The sequence below is a fragment of the Orbicella franksi genome, chromosome 6, assembly GCF_964199315.1.
Source record: "Orbicella franksi chromosome 6, jaOrbFran1.1, whole genome shotgun sequence".
Lineage (NCBI taxonomy): Eukaryota > Metazoa > Cnidaria > Anthozoa > Scleractinia > Merulinidae > Orbicella > Orbicella franksi.
The window spans coordinates 2,460,242-2,479,357 of NC_138150.1; the positions used below are offsets into that span (position 1 = coordinate 2,460,242).

Below are 19,116 nucleotides of genomic sequence, written 5' to 3' on the forward strand. Positions count from 1 at the left end.
TAACTTACACAAGACGAGTCCGAGGATTGGTAACATAGTTGAAAACCAAGTTTTTGATCTAACTACATGACTATGACGCAGAAGACTGTGTCTAAGCACATTACCAAACTTCCGGAAGAAAGTTGAAAACACATGAAGTAATGTAGCACACCATTTTTTGATAAACTTTAAGGTATTTGGAAATGTTGTCAAGCACTGTCTCGTGTTTGATATAATTTCTCAATTCCAACTAAAACTAAACAGAAGCAGAGAAATGGAAATCTTGAAAATGTATCCAAATTAAGATCAGGCTTCCAAACACATCACAGGCATGAGTTTCTTTGTTTAAACAAAATGAATTATCAATCAGTTTGAAAACTAATTTTGCACACCTGTTCAATACTGGAAAGAACATTCCATGAGACCCTGCATTAATTTTATTTACCCGCTTGAACACCTGAATATCGTCCACTTTAAGTTGCTTTGAGACTTCAAGAAACCAAGTCAAGTTGCTTGTTTACTAAAGCAGGGAAACACATTTTGCTCTTGATTTCCATACAGCTACAAAATCATGGGATAGGCTGGGAATGTTTGAACACCAGTAACACCTTTGCATCATAAGAAATTATTTTTATTTCAAGTCTAACTTGTTTTCTTTGGTACTGAACTCTAAATAATTATAATCGTTCACACTGCTATATCTTAATAATTGCTTTAGCTTGTAATAAATTGTTTTAAAACTGCTGCACAATGCAAAGCATTGACTAGCATTATTATATGGCTTTTGTTTGTAGCCGATGATGTGCTCTCTGATTGGCTAATTCTAGGGCATTATTCTGCCATAATGCCCATGGGCCAATTGCAGGCCTGCAACAACAAAGCAAAAAGCCATATAATAAACATCTTATTAACCTCAAACATCCAGTCCTTCCGGGAAAATCTCAAACCTTAGCCTTGCTTTATTGACCTCACTTTTGCTCAGTCAATACAACAAGGTCTCTTAATAAGCAGTTAGACCAATGTAAAGTTTAACGCAAACTAACAAAAAGAGCTTCTGGTAGCAGGTTAGAAGAGGAGCAAATACTTAATGTTTTCAATGTATAAGTACAGACAAAACTTCAAATCAGGATTTCCTTGGACAAAGAAACTTATTTATTGAAAACATTTTAAAATTCAACTCAATAAAGTGGTTCTTTGCATGTGAAAGTTTGCGTCATAATCCACCAAACTTCATGTTTCTAATGAAAAATCACTTTATATTATTTTGATACTCAATTGGTCACATTTTTTTATAACACATTCACAAAATTTAAACCCTGCTGATATAGTATTCTTTGTGATTTGTATTGGCAAGTTATTTTCATCCTGAATTCTATGGTATATAAACTTTGTAGAAAACCTAACAAGACTTAAACCTGAAATTCTCAACAGGGATCTTTCTCCTTGCAATATCCATAAGATTATCAAGTAAACAGGTAATTAAAACAAAGATTATCCTCACCTAACATAAAGGAAGTATAATGTCCAGTAAAGACAATTTAAAGACCATTGAACTGAAAAGGGTTAAATTATTTTTTTTATTTCATTAGTCTCACAATAACTCATCAGCAAGTTTGAAAACATATATTATTCTTTGTGCTTTGTTGTGTAACCTAAATGCCAAAAAGGCACCCTGCAAGCAGAACCTTTTCTCACTGTATGACATATGCTCTGTAGTCGCAGGGTGCCAGAAAGGTTGACCTTAATCTGGGTGTCAGGCTGTGTCATGGTTGCAAGAAAAACAAACACTATTTCAAAATTTTCCAAAACTCCTGTCCTATTTATTAATATATTTTATATTTCTGGTTGGGGAGGAGAGAGCAAGGGGTAACTGAGAAAGACAGGGAATTAGAAAGAAAAGCATTTTTGAGATTGGGGTGTGAATGTAATAATATCAAACACTCAAGACTGTGTTTGACCACATTTCCAAACATCGAGAAAACTTAGAAATGTTTGGAAATGTGGTCAAACACTGTCTTGAGTGTTTGATATAATTATCTTCTCAATCGATACTAAAACTAAGGAGAAAACAGAGAAATAAAATTATAAATATCTATGTTAATTAAGATCACATATCCAAACACCATCACGGTCATGATTTAACAAGTTATTAATGAGTTTGAGAAATTTTATAGAACAATGATCAAACTTCAGGAAGAAAAAAGGTTCATAACTACATGATGTCTTATTTTCTAATACAAAAATATAGATACTAACTATCTAGATACGATTTGTTTTGTACTTTGTATTTCTAGATTCCAATTGATCCTTTCATACTGTATTTAATAAAGCTTTCAAAAATTTTAGTTGATTTTTTTTGTTTTGCAGTTACATCTAACACAGAGATCCAATTTCCAATGAAGATATTTTTCTTTCTCTAACATAGTAGCTTTCTGATGCCTAGCAAAATCAAGTTTCTTCATTTTATTAAACTCCTTAGTGTTAGCCTTTCTCTGGTCATCACTCCCACGGCAAAACAATTTACTTCAGAATTCTATTAAAAAAATTTCTGAAGATAATCCAAGTACTCCTAAAGATTTGCCTTCAACGGCATACACCTTAAGAAAACATGCATGAAATTTGCTTCATTCCACTTGACCCTATGTGATTACTAAGGCTATGTTCAAACTTGGTGTCCAAGCATGCTGCCAGAGCACAATTCTCTCTGGGAACTAATGTGAACACACCTTTTCTCCAAGTATGCACACCAGAATTAAGGTACAGTGCCTGTGCCTGGGTGCAAGTCTCAACCTTGTACTTGGGTACTAAATGGTACTTGGGTACTTGGAGTACCCAGCGTGTGCACGTAACACTATTTTGTACCAGTCTTCAAGCACTATTTAATGTGAACACAGCCTAAGACTACAATGGTAAATTTATCATCACTACAGGCACTCCAGTGACTTTTATGTTACCCCGTTGATTCTCTTCAGGACATAAATTGTGCCTACATTGTCCACTGATACAAACGTCTTGAAATCTGGTGAGATATGGATGCTTTTTGCTTGGACTCCCTTCAGGTTAAATTGTTGGCACAATGTGCCATCTCTTTTCCACCACTGTGTAGCAACAGAAAAAAAAAATTAACATCATTTAATTTTATGATCATGGAAGAATACGATTTTTCAATCTGCATCAGTTCTTAATGTAGCAACATTTGTGAAAATTATTGGACCCCTTGTGCCAAATATTTCATTTGTAAAACTGAATCCAGTTAATAGATACCATGCTGTTCTACTAATTCCCAGAAATGACATTGAAAAAAATTGGCAACACAAAGGAGAATTTGTCAATACCTTCCCGCGCCACTCCCTGCAACCAACTTCCCCTCCCCCAGCCCTGCCCTAAACTCAAAAAGGTGGTTTTAAAAATTCTGAATGGGATTACTCTTTTTATATAATGTCCTTAATTTGGACTAAGTACAATAAGGTGTATACATGGTGTATACATGTACCTTAATGTTGTTGCTGACAGAGACCAGCATGTCACTGTCACTTGAGAACCAGCAGCTGGCAACCCAACCATCATGTTTACTACAGACTGCAAGTTCCCTTCCATCAGCCATGTTCCACACCTACGGTAAGAATTACACCAAGATTAAGTTTACTAATATTTACCATTTTTCAAACTTCAAAAACAGCTGCTTGATTTAACATCACAGTCCTATGATTCCAAGCAATACTCACGCGCACTGTTCCGTCATCACAGCCAGTACAGATAAATTTGTTGTCTTGTGAGAATGATGCAGATCTCACAACATCAGGGTGAGGCCCAAGGGAGTAACAAAGACTTCCAGTAGAAGAATCCCAGACCTAAAATTATCAAATTATAGCAAAAGGAGTGATTCAAAGAACATTTTAAACAATTCACAGTATACAAATGCAAAACCAATATGAAAGGGAACTTGCCGAGACACGCTTACTATTGATCCCAGACGTCTGTTGAAATGGCTTTTTCTTTTATAGGCCGTTTCACACACCGTTGGTTTGAACAAGTGATGACAACCATCTCTCCACTACAGTTTGATGCATAGCTGTTGCAAATTCCTCAAAAGTATCAAGTTTGAGGCAAATCTTGTCCATGCAATAGATTTTAGATCATTCAAACTCTTCTCTGCAGCATATCTTGAATTGTACCTTGTTAGAAAGTGCTAAACTCAACAAACTTACAAACAAACTGTGAAGCACTTTCTCCGACGACAAGAGATTCCCTCATCACATGATCATGACATTTGTCATCACATGATCACTTTTTTAATTCCGTGAATGAAATCAACAGTGCATGCGCTGGCCTGAAAAAAAAGTAATTTCAACGAACGTCTGCGATAAATAATAATAAGCACCATCCCTTGTATTAGCACCCAGCCCTTTACAGTCATGAAATTAAATCCACCCCCATGACATGAGGCCATTTGGTGTATCATTTGACATACTGTAATTACAGTTAGCTCAAGCACAACATCATCACTATGACTAACATCAAGTTAATTTCCTATGGAGTTTTTGTTAGAAAAAAATGTAAAAAATGTGAAATAGCAATCAAGAAAGATGGTTTCCTTCAGTGCTAAATTAAAAGAAGTGGGTTTTTTTAACAAATATTTCATATTATTCAGAATAGCTATTTGTTGAAAAGTTTGCAGTTTTCTTGGTTACCTTGGCATGTCTGTCCACTGAGGCTGAAAGCAGTCTCTTGTCGTCTTGAGAAACATCACATGACAGAACATACTCACTACTGCTGTGAGGGCAAGACAACTCAAGCGATCCATTCTGTACATTCCACACCTACAAAATTACAACAAAAATGATTTCAGCAAAAGCCATCTCTTTACATGTAGCTTAAATCGCTTTTATTGTTTACTTACAGCAGTGGAGATCACTATCCCCAATATTCAAACTTTGCAGAATAGAATTAAAGTAATTCTTGAACAGCAGCATACACTGTACCTTCAGTGTCCCATCTAAGGATGCCATTAGCAATAGATGTTGGTTCTGGTTAAAGAACATGCATCTTTGTATACTTGCTGTGTGACCTTCCAAAGAGAACATTAATCTGCCGTCCACACAGTGGTAAACCTTTAAACAAGTAAATATTTCACAGCATTACTCAATAAAAACGTGTTCAATATGGTTCCAAAAGTTATCAAATTCAAAACATCCAATAATTCTGGCCCCAGCTGTTCGAAAGGTGGATAATACTATCCGCTGGATAAACTGCTTTTCAGTGGATAAGTGCTGACAAAAAAAAACTGTGCTATCCACTGGATGTTGATTCATCAAGTGGATAGCATTATCTACCTTTCAAACAACCCAGGCCTGCAATGTAAACAAGCTACTACTGCAAGTGACATGCTGCTATAGTATGAAGTTTCAAAATGACACAACAGTAAAGGTTCAGCTGGGGGCATCAGAAAATGCCATAATCTTTCCCATTTTCTTTTATCCTTCCCTCCTTCTTCTGACAAGATCTGTGTCCCACCAGTGTCTTCCCAACCCATCTCCTTTTTGTACAAGTTCCCACTCCCCTCATAACATACCCTCTCCCTGGCCCCAATTCCAGATCCCTGTGAGCTAATAGAATGTACCACAGAAAGACAAAACTGATAGAAGCTGATTCATTCACAAAGACAATAATAGTATTATCACCTTTGCAGTGCAATCCTCCGAGACTGATACTAAAACTTGGGAACATTTAGTGAAAACGCACCACTTGACACGGCTTGAATGACTCTTGAATTCTTGGATCACTTTACAAGTTGAGCTCTCTAAAATCTGCAGGTGCAACAGAAGGCAGATTATACACTGTCTGACCTGACAAGCAAATAACTATCAATTCATTCCAAATAATCTCTTAAACATATAGTAAAAAATCAGAAAATCTTTTTAAACTGTAAATTTATAAAGTTTTACATACAAGATATGAGTAAATTTATATATTATGATGTGAAAAAATGATTGGTTTTCACCTGAGTGTCAATAATTCACATTTGACTTGGTTTTGCCTCCAGTCAGAAGTATTATTGTGCCTTACACACACAGATTTTCCCACGCCTCAAGTCAGCTACACGTATCTACTTGATTCCTGACTAGTTCACTAGAGTCAGTGTCTCTGTCCTTTGCTATTAGCCAAAGTGACTTCTTTGGTTTTGGGTTCATGAAAGATATGTTGCTAAGAAGAATTGCTACACTGGCTTCATTTGGTCAAGAACACTAAGAATGAGTCATGGCATCCTATGATTATTCGGGTGTGAGTGAGGTGAATTGTTCACTAACTAATGTTGTACCTTAACCACACCATCATCTAAACCAATGGCAACCTGTCTTCCATCACTGTTAAAACTAATGCTTGTTATTCTAGACTTGTTTCCTTCACTTTGTGACAATAACTTGGTGTCCTCACCTTCAAATATCTGAAAGACAAGGTCAAGATTTCTTACAAGCCTTGTGTCAGATGTTTATTCATAGAGTGACCTAGTATTTCAGACTCTCAATATAATGAGCACTGGATTTAAAGAAATGTTTCCTTGGAACACAGAGTCAACTAAAAAAGGGTATGATCTTACATTTGCATATAACAAAATATAAGTTGCTCTTTACCATTAGCCTGTTGCAAGTGTCAGTTATGGCAATTGTCAAGGAATCCCCCAAGAACATCACATCAAACACCATTCTCAGCTTGCTTGATTCTTGAACATTGTTCATGTCAACAGCCCAAATCTATATGGAAGGATACGTTTGACATACATAAATAAACTTTATTACTAGTCTGGGAGGATAAGAAGTCATACATGAAGAAGCTAGTCATAAAAGGGGATAAGTGACGATTTTGGTTGTTTTTTTTTTTTTGCTCCAAATTAGCTGAAATTTTGCATGTGGACTTCATTTCAGCTGAAAAACATTGCCCTGTAATTTTTTTCGCTGGGTTGCTCTTCGTTTTCGAGAAATAACGTATGCAAAAAAAGGCACTTTTCCTAGCGGCATCTTTTTGTTGAACGCGAAACAAAAGAAACCTTTTGTTTTGTCGGACAATGAAATCAACGAAGCATCACATTAGCCGCTAGTTGTTCGAGCCGATACAAGCATTTTATTCATAAAAAAACCTCTGAATTATTCATGTTGTTGCGTTAGCACAAGCGATTAACACGCTACGCGAATCGGAAGCGCTTCTGACATTTTGGTGAGTTGAGTGCAACACGAAGTCAGCTCTTTTTTTTTTTTTTTCGTTGATTTCATTGTCCAGCAAAACAAAAGGTTTCTTTTGTTTCGTGTTCGACAAAAAGATGCCGCTAGGAAAAGTGTCTTTTTTTGCATGCGTTATTTCTCGAAAACGAAGAGCAACCCAGCGAAAAAAAAATACAGGGCAATACTTTCAGCTGAAATGAAGTCCACATGCAAAATTTCAGCTAATTTGGAGCAAAAAAAAACCAACCAAAATCGTCACTTATCCCCTTTTATGACTAGCTTCTTCACATGGTGTCGTTATGGGCTCAAATCTAAGAAATATTTCCCTGTGGAATAAAAGGATAACAACTTTTTCTGCATGCTTCCATCCGCCTGAATAATATTCAGAAAGTCATCCACACATCCTCTAACTATACCTTCACAGTTTCATCATCAGAAGATGATACCAACTTGCAGGAATCCTGTGAAAAGGCAACACAGTGCACCCAACCCGAGTGTCCTCTGTACACACCTAAGCTGCCTTCACTAACAGCATTCCATAGCTGAAATTTAACAATAAACAAGCATTTTTCTATCATTTCTTTTTCTTGACTTTATGTACATACATACACAAAATAATGGGTTAAATCAGACTGAGATGAACTTACTGTACCTGTATAGTAGTGTCAGAAAGGCCCACAGCCAAAATACTGTCATCCCGTGAGTAAGCCAGTGACAGAGTTGTAGAGGATGTATGAATGTTCTTTATTTCTTGACCAGTTTTGGAATCCCAGATCTAAAAGAGAAAAACAATCATTAACTATTTCAGCCCATGACAAATGCCCTTGTATTGAGGTTGTGTACACGTGTATTTTCTATGTAATAAAATAACATGGACTTTTTTATGCAATAAGGCTTCAAAAACTGTCTCTCTCTCCATATGCAACCAATAAAGATGTGAATATAGTAATTTCAGTTCCACATGCACTCTGTGACAAGGTTTCCCCTCAAAACTGAAGTGAGGCACAAGAGGCTTGAGAAAAGGCCCTTGAAACCTTTACTTTTTTGCACTGTTTACACTACAAATCGTTGAGCTTTTCAGTGGCCATTAATTGCCTTGAAGATCTACCAAAGAGCAAAACTAGTACTGTATTATTTAATGATCAAAATGTATTATGTCCTTCACACCTTTACAAAAGTGTCAGAGACACCAACTATATTGCATCCAGTTGGCTTGAAACAGCAAAATGTTACAGCAGAGTTTGTTTCTCCTTCCAGCGTAAGCAACTCTTGTCCTGAGCTAGAATCCCACATCTGGTCAGGTGGCAAAAAGATATTAATTAGCTGTCAGTGAATTATTTAACACAAAATGTTAGAGACCAGCTGAATTGTATTATTTTATTACAGAGAAAACCTCCATTACCACAATGTTTTGTATAAGTGCCAGTAAACAGGCCACTTTCTTATACAGTCATGTAGATAATTTCCAAGTCCTGCAATAGACTCACACAATCAAACTGTATACATAAGCTTAAAGGGGCTCAGTCACGGTTTATGCATATTGAAAAGTTTAGCGTCAATTTTTCAATTCTGTTGGTTGTAATCTGTGTCAATCTTCTCCATCCTTAGCCATTGTTGTTCCTTAATGGTTTATCATTATCTCTTTGGTGTTTTTCTATCTTATTAAACTGTTATTTTCAGGTTTCCTACCACTTAAAGGTAATTTTGCATGTGGCCAAAATAACTCAAAATACCGTGACTGAGCTCCTGAACTGACCAAAACAGGGTAGACACTTTGGCAACAAAATCCATAATTAAAGACTCTCCAGTCTTATAAATTTGTCATATTCTAGCTTCTAGAAAGCAGTTTTCATTATACAGACATCTATAGTCAAGTGTAAAATCAGGAGTCGGCATAAAATGTGGTAGTCAAGACTTTCTCTATTTCTCTCAAGTCTGCATGTAGCTTGACCAAGTAGCACACACTACCAACATTTAAGTCCAGTTTCTACACTGTATGATAAGTGGAATCTAATGCTAATTCAACCTGGCTTACCCCCAGCACTTTGCCAGATTTGCTGTAGATACCCATGATTTCATACGCAAGACATTAAAATCATAAAGCCTCATTGCCTGCCCTTAGACACTACTAGTCAACAGGTTTTGCTGAAATCACTTAGTAGTCAGAGATTCAGCAAGACCTGTCTGACGCATTACCTTGACAAGAGTGTCATCAGAGCAAGACACAATCCTCAAACCATCAGGTGAATAACAGCAGCAGCGAACAATATCAGCATGCCCAGTATAGGTGACACAAAGCGCTCCATTGTCACTATTCCAAACCTGTAAATTCCATGAAATCAAAAACAATAAAATTATTGACAAAATAATGTTTATCTCAAATCCTATCTGCTACAGGCTACTGAAAGGCCAAAGGCTAATTTTCTCCTTTTTTGCCCAGCAGGGTCACATTTCAACATTAACTTGAGAAAGTACCTGGACAGTTTTGTCAGCAGAACAGGAGACAATGTTTATGTCATCTGGTGAAAACATACATGAAAACACCTCTTGATCATGGCCTTTGAAACTCAACAGTTCTCTTCCACTACCACTGTCCCAAACCTGAACAAAATAGATGAGAATAGAGCCATGCGTAAACATATACATTAGTTGCTAGTTACTCAAAGGGCAAGTTTCTGTAACATGTTATTGCAGTAGCAGCTAGTAGCAATTTGAAACTTCCCCTGGATAGGGTGCTCATCTGTTACAGATTTCCCTGCACAGTGTCAAGTCACAATAACAATACTGACAAGAGACCATTAATTTCATACTCCTGGATGGAGAGAAGCACAGTCAAAGCCAAGCTCAAGACATTAATTGAGATTTCAAAGCAGTAACAAATAGGTTGTCAAGCCTAACATTATGGGTAATAAAGCAGGGCTTGAAAAAAGTGCTGTCCCATTGTCCTGGACAAATAGATTTTCCTTCTGGGCAAGAAACTTTTCATTCTCACCTACATGATGGGCAAGGGATCAGGACAGCTATCTGCTGACTAAACCATTAAAAGAGCAAACAAAGACTTGCCCAGCACGAGAAACATTTTAGAGCTACTTGTCCCAAGGGCAAGTTGGAATTCACTTTTTTTTTCAAGTCCTGTAAAGGTGACAGTTTATAGAAGTTGCAAAATATCCCTTTGGCCACTCTTTAATAACAAATCCATACCTTAACAGTGTGGTCAGCAGAACACGAAACAATTCTAGCATCATTACTGGAGAAGGCACAACAGTACACTGCATCAGAATGGCCTGTCAAAGACAGCAACTCCTTGCCAGACTGACTCTCCCATACCTTGAAAGAAATGTGAATAACAATCTAATGGCAGAACATATTTATCACAATGACACTCTCACTAAAGTTTTGTTAAGCTTTCTGACATTTCTCCTTGACTTTTTTGCTGAGTATTAAATTTGATTTCCGGGACTCAGAGACCAACTTGAATAAAGACTGTCCACAAACAATGACTCATTAACCAACGTACATGTAGATGCATGCATTGAGTGTTAACTGAACGAATGTTCATGCTTTCTGTCAGTCACCTTGTCATAAAATAGTACCAAAGGAGTAACACCGTACCTTGACAGCTTTGTCTGCACCACAGGAAACCACTTTACTGGTATCTTGTGAAAACTGGCAGCAGTATACAGCTCCTTGGTGAATTTTCACTGTTATCAGTAGTGTGTCTTTTGATTCCTCTCTCTGATTACTAACAATCAAACAATTGCAGAGTCATGTTCACTAAAGTCTGTAAATACATTTAATTAATATTGGTAGACCACATTGATGGCCTTACTTCTCACCTCCAATCAAGATACAACTTCCCTTCACCTGCCAATTGGCTGGCTTTCTGTTGTGCTTGTTTGTAGACTTCTGAGTCTGTGGATTCACTCAGACCCATCTGGATTAAGTCAGGAAGTGGTTTTTCCACAAATTGATGTGCATTGACACTTGCAAAGTGATGGAAATCTGCTATGACCTTTACATCCTTAAAAACACAGAAAGTAGTGTCAAAGTTATGCATGATGAGACTGACTACTAATGATGCTTAGTAAACAAGTCCTACACTATAACTATAATCTCTTAACTAGAGAGTCCCCTCCAGTCTATAGAAAATTCCTCCTCAAAATAATCCCCCCACAGAGATGCCCCTGAAAATAGTCCCTTTCCCTTGACTGGTATCCTATGGCTAGAACTAGTTTCCCCTCCCTCTTCTCCCCTTGTTACTGCTCCCAAAAGGTCCCTATGAAGACAGCTCCCTTTTCCTCTCTTAGATGGTAAGCAATGGAAATAAAACTTAATATTAAACAATTTACTGTAACTGAATTTCCATACGTCTTGTTCAATATTCAAACCAATAACTTTGGATAGTCAAATAAATTTACCTTGCTATCAACATGCCCTTTGATTGACAGGTAGTCATTTAGTAGATCAGCAGGACCAGTGACGTCAAGTTTGGCTGCGAGCCACTTAAGATCTGTAATGAGTTTCTGTGCCTCTCCAATCAAACCAGCCCGGAGCATGTGTCGCAGAAGATTCCAATGAATATAACCATCATTAACCATGTCACCAAACTTCGCTGAAATCCATGAATGCAACAACACAGGCAGCTCATTTTAAAATCAAGAAATTATACTTTGCACCAAGCACTGACAACAAGACTCCAGACATTCAAAGCCACCTATTAGGACCCCGTAGTTACAGGGATTGTTGTTGAAAAAGTTGGGAGATACTTTTTGGAGTGCCAAAAAGGAGGGTTATCATATGGAAATATGAAGATTATTAGAGGAGGGGGACAAATTCAAATCGACTTCAATCGTCTCGTCCAGCCTTTCCTGATACCCCCAAGCCTTCTCAGTGCCTCTCTTGCCAGAATTGAGTACAAATAAGTTCTTGTAAATTGCTAGCAAAACCTGACAAAATGCTTTAAGTACAACTGTAATGGACTAACATCACAACCAATGGGTTATATATAGCAACTGACATACTTTTGCAGAAACTAGAGTTAACTGAAATGGATCAGGGGCTGAAAACCAGGTTTTACTTGACTCACCACTGTACACCTTCCGGTATCTGTCAACTAGTTTCTTGTGCAAAGCTTGCAAGTCTGTAGCTTGTTCTTGAAGGAAAGTTAGTAGCAGGTTATGAGCACTGTACCAGGTTCCTGTTATGTCATCAGATGTCACTGTTCTTCTTGCTAAGGATTTATTAACCAAGTCTTCCATCCAGTCTTCCACAACTTCAAACTAGAGAAATATATGAATGACAACGTTGGTTTTTAAATAAATAAAAGAAATAAAATAAAATAAATAAATAAATAAATAAATACATAAATAAACAAACATTTCTTAATTGACTACTCCCCCAATGGACTTTTCTGTGCTGATGGAATCAGTGTGAACCTTATATAATTATTACACAATGTTTCCTATCCTGAACATCTAAATTAATTTCATTTACCAACCAACTGACCGACTGACAGACTGACCGACTGGCCAGCTGACAGGCTGACTGGCCGGCTGACTGGCTGACTGGCTGACCGGCTGACTGCCTGACCCACTGACCCACTGATTCACCAACTACCTGACCAACCGCCTGACTGACCAACTGACGTACTGACCTGCTGACTAACTAACTATGCTTTCTCACACATACAATTGAACGTTATTAGTGACTAACTGCCATTATTCAACTACAAAGTATGTATTGCTACTGGACATCTTAATCTACACAGCCTACCTCCTCATTCCAGAGGATACAAAGAACCTGAGCAGGGACTTTGGACTCTTCATGAAACACTGCAAAATCTTCGTAAATCTCTCTCAGCTCATCAGGCAAGTTGTTGATGCTCATTCGAATTGCTTCAGTAAGTGTTGGATATTCATACTCAAACTTTGTTTTTAGCTTGCTGACGTTTTTCTTCTTTAGCTGGCTAACATAATACTGCCATCTCTTTGGATGACTGCGGAGCAGAGCTCCAATCATGCTTATGGCCAAGGGAAAGCCATTTGTAAGATGAAACATTTCTTTGGCTTCTGGTGGAAGATGTACTATTGGCTGTTTTGTCCACTGAGCAAGAATTTGCAGTGATTCACTTTCCGTGAAGCCCTCACTGATGCGGACCTTAGCTTTTGCTCCACCAACCAAGTTTGTGATTGCTGCATCACGAGTAGTTACCATAATACGGCAACGAATGTCAAAGAATTTAACATCACTAGAATTCCACAAATCATCTAAAACTAGCAAAGAACGTGGGTGCTGGTGTGCAAAGAGCATTCTTAGCCTGTCCTTTGCCTCTTCTATATTTCTTGGAGGTTGTCTGCTGTGATCGGGATCAAGCCTAGCACAAAGATTTTGCATTAGCATTAGAAGTTTTGACTGGTCAACAGGGCCAATTCGTATCCAATGCACACCACCAGGAAAGCATTCATTTAAGAGCCCCGCACTTCTGAGAGCTTCAGAGGCTAAAACAGTCTTGCCACAGCCAGCCATTCCATGCAGGATGACCCAACCGTCTTTTTTCTGTAGAGATCTCAAGGCAGAATGAATCTTGTGAACATCTTTTCCTCGATGAGCAAAAACTGTTGGTCGCTGTGGCACTCCACCCTCCAGAAGAATATTCTCAACTATGCAAAGAAAAAAAAAGATTAAGTAATGAAATCAGATTGACAATTTTACCTAATGCCTTAAGCTATTTGAGCTGCAATCTGCAATGTGCAGCTCCAGAAAATATCCACACTCTCCCCTTCAGAAAGGATTGGAATTTCCAGGGGGTGGGGGGTTCTCTAAGATCAATGGAAAAACCCCTTCCTTGGGGGAGGTATGGATATTTTCTGAAACTACAATTCAGTTCAATATTCATTAATGCAGCATCCTACAGTAGACATGGACAATCTACAGTTATTATATAATACCAAGTTAAGGATCGTTTACCCCTTGCTGCATTACATCTTCATTAAGGACGTTCGCACTAACTGTTTCTGCCCATCCTTACCACGCATGCAAATTCACACCCCACGTCATGCATGAGAGCGCGCGCTAAGTAATAAAATGAACAGTGGTAGGGGCAGATGGCCATTGCTATAACTTTGCCTGGATTTAACAATCTTAAACATTCAGTGACCCCTACTTTTCTTTCCAGAAACAGATTTTATTCACAATTATCTCCACATTGTCCAAAAATGAACAAAAAATCAATCTGGGAAGTTAAGTAAAAGTTTTCTGGCCTCATTCGCTAATGAAGCCTGATTTTTTCAGATTTAGGGTGTTCTTCCACGCATGTTCTCTCCAAAACAAAGTCGCTGACCCCTGATTTTTTTTACATTTCTGACATACCTAACTCATCATCTTACAGTGGTAAAAGTCTCAGAAAAAAATCAATGTTAGAAAATTTTCGTGCAAACGTCCTTAAAATGCAAACAGCTGTAGATTAGAGTTTTTAAACATTAGTCCTACAAATTCCTATCAGGTGTTAAATGTGGCTAAAATTAATTTAAACAAGGTTACTCTCAAGCAAATACAGACAGGGGCCCCTGCCTTAACCTGCAGGGAGCACCCTATGGGGTTTCAGCCAGGTTTTGTGTGTATTAGATGCCACATTGCCCTTTGATTGCCGTAGATGACTGGCTGCTTTGCAGAAGCAAATCCTAACAGATTCTGGACCTAAACCCTACTAACCTTTACACTATACCTCATTACTCTAAACTGGTTTCATAACCTATTTACCTCTTTCTAACAAATCTTTGGCATCTGAGATCTTCCTTGGACTCTTTACATCTTCTTGGAGAAGTTCCACCAGATGAGGGTATGGCTCCTCTAGTGACTCACGGAAACAATAGAATGCTGCATCACTCTTAGTTGACAACAGATCCAGCAGCTTCTCAGCTTGCCTTCTTGAAGTTTTCTCAGCTTTTATAAGCTCAGCATCATGGCCATCAAACACCATTTTACTCTGAAGAAAATTTAGAACATCATCGACCAGAAGATCTTCGACAATCTCAACTCGGTTTACAGTTAGGAGATCATTGTGTTCGGGAGTCATCATTTCTACTGTTGGTATAAAAAGGAAAAAACAAAAGTATTATTACAGTTGAACCTCCCTACAACCGCTACCTTTGGAACAGAGGAAAGTGGTTGTTAAGGGTAGTTAGAGGTGTAACACAACACCTGGTTTTTTTTTTCTGGGGTACAACATTTCTTTTCTTAGAAAATGCTTCTTTTACATGTAGCATATAAATACTTAACACAATCAAAATACATCAAGAAACAGAGACCAACGACATGTGGTACAGATCAAGTTTGGTAACCTATTACAATAAAAAATGGGTTTTGTATACACCATTTATCAGTCATTGATTTTAAAATGTCTGTTGTCAGGAAGATATTTTGGAAGTCAGGACGGATTTTAGAGGCTGTTGCTGTTGTGGAGAGGTTACATTAAGATTAAATGTATTGGCTGTCAACAAAACACAACAAATTGGCCGTTGCAGAAAGGTGGCTATTAGCGGAGGTTCCACTGTACCTATTTATCTTAATTGAACACAGAAAAGAATTCATGACATTAATTTTTACTAGAAACATTAGAGATTTGTTTTGTACCAAAATGGAAAATGTCACCAAGTTTCTAGCAATGATAAAACCGTCAGTCCATGAAATGCTAAGCACCACTACAACATGTTTACATGTTTTGATTTACCGACTCGGATATAGTATGTATATTATATTGATGTAATATTAATCAGTTTAATATACCATAGCATATTTAATATGACTTATTTAGGCCGAGCCATAAGGCTGAAAGATATGCGATTTAAATCTCGAGAGAACAGCGGGTGCAGACATGCCTCCATTAGCTTGTCCCTGGAAGCCGTTTAGCACAGTATCAATTCATGGGCCCAAAATAAGTCAGAACAAGTTGTCACCTTGTATAGTAGGCGGACCAAAACATAACAATACTTAACGGAATAAGTGATGGCCTCACTCAGTTTGCACGAGAGAATTGAATAGCGATTGCATCTCACCTTTCTAAATTCCAGGGAAAGCGCGTGAAAAACAAAACTTGAGAATAACAGATCAACTTAGCATTAAGATTATGTACTCACGCTGTAAAGGAGAGTCGATTCCTTCAAAAACATTGTTGTGCCCGTCTTCACTGGCACCACTCTCTAACAGCCGCGCTAGATGAGGGTATTTCTCGCTAAGAGCGGTGAAAAAGTGTTCAAACGATTCGTATCCCTTCTTTGGAAGAATGTCCAAGAGCATCTCTGCTTGTCTACGGGAAGTTTGTTCGCTTCGAATGACCTCGGTGTCATCGGAGTCCAGCACGAATTTGCTCTGCAAGAACACGACCACATCATCTACTAGCAAGTCTTCCACGATTTCGCGACGAAACTTCAGCAACAAATGCCTGTGCTTCTCAAGCATCTTGCCAGGAAGAGTTTTACGTGTTTGTTAAAAACCAATTGCTATAATATTGACAAAAATAACAACTAACTTCTCTGGTGTTCTCACTTCCTGCCATTTTGACGGGAAATTCTTCCACTTGATGGCGCATTCGGCGCATGACAATTAAACCACGACCGAAAGCGCGGGCTCTCCCCCGGGCGCGCCTTTCAATACTTTTCAAGTACTACTGTAACTTTATATTATTTTCTACTTTTATTTTCTATTTCTGATGATTTTGTTTTATTTTCGTCACAATGTATTGTTAGTTCCTTAAAATTAGTGCTGAGGGCTTTTTAAGGGGGTTACCCACTCCACTGTGATGTAGGACGGGAGTTGATCACTGGGGAGTTGCTCTAATTCCATGAAAATTGACAGGATGCTACTCAGAGATGTTCGAAGGTACCTCTGACATAGTTCAAACAGTTAATTCCTCTATTTATAGTGTCCCAATAGACCATTGATATATTAAAATTCTGACTTGGCACCAAGGATTGGGGGAAAAAGACAAAACAAATTACACCGAGGTCAAGGAATGAATAATTAACTTCTTTTGTTTTATTCCCCCATCCAAGCCTCCAAGACAAGTTAGAATTTTAACATATCAAAATTAGCCTAGTAGCACAGCATGGAGTCGAAGTGGCACTCAGCTCCGGATAGACTGGTTCCAAAATAGTTCCATCACACTTGCTAGCCTAAGGGTAAGGGTTTATAGAAGCGGGCCGCACATCCCCCTACTTTTTCTTGGAGTACAACCCCCCAGTCAGAGGTCATGACCCTGTTGGTCAGCACCAAGAGTCACAGATCTCTAGACAGAATCAAAAGATGAGAGAGCACTATTCACAAGAGCACAATAAAACTGCGAGCAGGACTTTCTTATTCTACCCAGGGCATATCATAGAGCACTTGGTCACCACTGACCAAAACAGCAATAGCTCCGGGTGAAAGACTGTGATGGTCAAGGTTTCTTCATCCTAACAGCCTACCAATAAGTTAACTTCTCAAAATCTCCCTGCAATGGCCATCTCTCTACAGCAGCTCCAGGTGCAACTACATTGCATAAATCCCCACATTTACACACAGAGAAAACACCAGCATTTAATATTATTTTGTTTACTTAAATCATAGGCGTGTCTAAAATAAATCACATAATGTCAGACAAACAATCCTGTCCACGTCTTCTGCAACCGTCATACTAGAAAGCAATATGTTTTGTTTTAAGTCCTTTTTATACCACTATAAAGGCATCAAGAACATTGAATTAGGCCATATGATAGCTTGTGTAACTGGCAGTCAATGGAAGAATTAAAAAGGAAACAGCACATTCGTTCTCCCTCGCTGTTCCCCTCACTGTATATTCCAACAGCTTTGCAATCAGTACTTTCAGGAAATTAGTTATGATAATTTGTCACTTTTCTAATGTTTGAAATTAATTTCAAATTGATTAAAACTTCAAACTTCTAACCGTTCTCTAAGGTACAAAACACCAATTTGTATACTACATGTAATAAACCGAAAATGAACAAGGACAGCCATGAATGGCTTGAAATAAATTATGGCCGATTTTTTTTTTCCAACACCTCCTTGAATCACACAACAAAGACTGCCAGCTAAACAGGCTATTATGACATCAACAATAGTGCAACTGGCAACTTAATTCTAATAAATTACGGCAATTTGTATGTTATTTAAATGAAAGCCATGGTTAAAAAACTTCCTTCGATTTCTCAAAGAAATTTAAAACTATTGTATTAAGAACCAGCAAACTGTTTTAAAATATCCCACTGAATATAACTGATGCAAACGATGATAGTTAAACTATAACAAAAGCATCATAGCGTTTTCCAGTTGTCAGGCTGTTCTCTGTATGTACCAACTACCTAATAAAAGCACTACAATCATTAGTAATAATAATTATAATAATTACAACCATGCACGATCAACTTGTTTAAATTCCTGATTAAAGATAATATCAACTATATGTGGCTTTGCCTGTACCAAAATAAAACCTTTTGACTTTCTTTCTGTTTCATTGCACTTCAAAATGTGTTATAACACCTTGCCACGAGAAATCACCTTACTTAGTAATGATTAAAGAAGCTTTAAAACTTGATCAGTGTTTGATCTTCACGCTACCAAACCTATAAGATTAATGATGTCACTGTAGGTTACCATAGTTACACAATAAAATATACAAATATCCCCTTAGATCTTGTGACCACAACAGTAGTGAGCTATAAAACTACTCCAATCAACCCAAGTTATGACTAATAAAGGTTTTTTAAAAAATCTGGATATATGAACACGAAATAGAATCTAAGTATGCTTATCGCAAGCTACATATATGTATATATCGATACAGTAGATGGCAGCAATGAAAAAGGCTTCAATTAAGAACACTTTATGATAGCAAAGAAAACCTTTCTGTCTTCTTGCAAAACATGCA

The 19,116-nt window shown here is 37.7% G+C and overlaps 1 protein-coding gene across 1 annotated transcript; it reads right to left on the minus strand.

The window, feature by feature from the left end:
• Nucleotides 1–594: 594 nt before the first annotated feature.
• Nucleotides 595–16,754, minus strand: LOC145489830 (apoptotic protease-activating factor 1-like). The gene is made up of 21 exons (XM_081468886.1): nt 16,331–16,754; nt 14,955–15,278; nt 12,969–13,855; nt 12,283–12,475; nt 11,615–11,808; nt 11,033–11,217; nt 10,809–10,938; nt 10,398–10,523; nt 9,672–9,797; nt 9,393–9,518; nt 8,364–8,489; nt 7,849–7,971; nt 7,613–7,738; nt 6,612–6,731; nt 6,299–6,424; nt 5,661–5,786; nt 4,962–5,090; nt 4,671–4,799; nt 3,705–3,830; nt 3,473–3,592; nt 595–3,077 (listed from the first exon to the last, which is right to left on the minus strand). The coding sequence occupies exons 1-21, from the start codon at nt 16,650–16,652 to the stop codon at nt 2,925–2,927; spliced, it is 4,017 nt and encodes a 1,338-aa protein (XP_081325012.1). The 5' UTR covers nt 16,653–16,754; the 3' UTR covers nt 595–2,924.
• Nucleotides 16,755–19,116: the final 2,362 nt, after the last annotated feature.